At 35.6% G+C, this 2,185-nt stretch overlaps 1 protein-coding gene across 2 annotated transcripts in view; it reads right to left on the bottom strand.

Moving 5' to 3' along the window:
• TSG101 (tumor susceptibility 101) overlaps nt 1–2,185 on the bottom strand; it is a 64,410-nt gene that overhangs the window by 39,813 nt on the left and 22,412 nt on the right. For both annotated transcript variants that reach the window (XM_011992912.1, XM_011992911.1), the window contains exon 5: nt 1,466–1,589. In XM_011992912.1, the coding sequence (XP_011848302.1) occupies nt 1,466–1,589 (124 nt within the window). The remainder of the gene's footprint in view (nt 1–1,465; nt 1,590–2,185) is intronic.

Here is a 2,185-nt window from a genome sequence, read left to right as displayed (position 1 = left end):
AAAAAAAAAAAAAAAAAAAAAAAGTTGCTTAAGAGACTACCTGAGTTTCTGAAAAGGTTACTTTTGTCACAGCGGTCACTCGCTATATTATCTGAGCAAATAAACAAAGGTAACAAGACTAGGAAATATTTGGTATCTTTTTTTTTTTTTTTTGATATGAAGTCTTGCTCTGTCACCCAGGCTGGAGTGCAGTAACGCAATGTCAGCTCACCACAACGTCTGCCTCAGCCTCCCGAGTAGCTGGGACTACAGGCATGCACCACCACATACCTAATTTTTGTATTTTTAGTAGAGACAGGGTTTCGTCATGTTGGCCAAGCTGGTCTTGAACTCCTGACCTCAGGTGATCCACCCCGCATCTCGGCCTCCCAAAGTGCTGGGGCTACAGTCATGAGCTACCACACCCAGCCAAATATTTAGTATTTCAAATTTAAGCAAGATACTCTACTAGAGTCAACAGAATTTAATAAGATAAAAACAAACTTCTGATCCACAAGAATTACCAGTATCTTTACTAAAAGAAATAGTAATCCTAAAATCAAGCTTACTCTGGGAAGGTAGGGAAGGAAAGAGAAATGGGTTAAAAAATTATTTCTGTTAAATTCCCATTCGGCTTATAAACCAACACGTTCCTCAGGAAAGAATGGATTAAAAAGGAAAAAGTATAATTTTCAGCAGAAGAAAAATGAAAGCACATATAATTTGTCTTGTAAGATAAACAAGTTTGGTTAATTATAACCTTAAAGAAAATTTACCAAAAAAGGAAAAAAAAGAAGTCACAGCTCAAAACACAATGAAATCAATACAGATTTAGCAATTTCAAAATAAGTACAACCAACTCACAATTATTCAGAGTGATTTTTAAGTATCAGTAAGAATTATTCAAGATAACAGAGATAATATATTCCAATTAGGGGAGAAGCGATACTGTCTCCATGCTCCCACCACTCCACACGAGGTAAAATCATGAATTGGCTGTACGAAAGAGAAGAAAGCTAAGAGCTAGATGTCCAATTGTGTATACCCAGAATAGCTAAATGTGAATGCTTCAGTTGACTTTAATCCTTATCTACAACTCTGATTTTGTAGTTGCAAACAGAAAGGAGAGGTCAGACTACCTTTCAAGTTATATGTGCTTCCAAGCTGATCAAATAAGGCTATTCTGCAGCATGCATAATTTTAAAAATTCTAGCTCTATTCTACACTTTCTCCTCCATTTTGGAATCCAGCACAACCATTCTTAGATTTCTACCTACAAATGGAAGCCCAAATGCCAGTCTTTGGTGGGAATCTGTACATGCAGATGTGGGGCCTCAGAATACTTCCAAAAAATCCACTAGCTTGGTAAGCTAAAAAGCAAAGAGGTCATTAATTTTTCTTTTTTTTTTCTTTTTTTTTTTTTAACAAAGGTTTCTGTTCTCTTTTGTTTACGTGAGTTTTAAAGTAAAATCTCAATTCTACTTACTATTTGGTGGCCCCGTTGCCTGGTATGGTGGATAGGATGCCGAAATAGGACGAGAGAAGACTGGAGGTTCATCTCCAAATACCACAATCATGACCTGAATAAGCCCCAACAAGTCTGACTGTGGCTAAAAAATGAAAAAAAATTCAAGTCAGCTACAGAGTCGCTTTTCAGTAAAAAGAAAAAGGTTGGCCATTTCTCATTGGTTTTCAACTCAGCTTGACAATTTTCTTTGTAGGAAAGAATTTCATTTAATTAATTTATTTTAATAGAGTTAGGTGGTTTTAAACATGATGTGCAGCAAGGTTCTTGCTTCAAGTATATAAAAATAGCACTAGTTAAAGCAGCATATTGCAAAATTCATAGTTTTGTTCTTCATTTGACTCCACAGAACAAAAATTTATTTTATTGCCACTGCACAATTTATTATAAGTATACTGATACAAATTTAGGGATGAATATGAGCAACAGTCACAATATTATTTAAGGTCATTAAAAGACATCAATGATATCTTGGAAATACGTGTTCTTAAAATTAATTTTTATTAAAGATATTATGAACTCTGAAATTACAGGTAGATTATAGCCAAGTGAGGTGGTTCACACCTGTAATCCCAGCGCTTTGGGAAGCCAAGGTGGGTGAACTGCTTGAGGCCAGGAGTTTGAGACCAGCTGGGCCAACATGGCAAAATCCCATCTCTACTAAAAACACAAAAATTAGAC

This window comes from Mandrillus leucophaeus, unplaced genomic scaffold (assembly GCF_000951045.1).
Source record: "Mandrillus leucophaeus isolate KB7577 unplaced genomic scaffold, Mleu.le_1.0 Scaffold420, whole genome shotgun sequence".
In the NCBI taxonomy this organism is placed as follows: Eukaryota; Metazoa; Chordata; class Mammalia; order Primates; family Cercopithecidae; genus Mandrillus; species Mandrillus leucophaeus.
The sequence above is the reverse complement of the archived record's forward strand: the minus strand, read 5'-3'. Positions and strand labels throughout refer to the sequence as shown.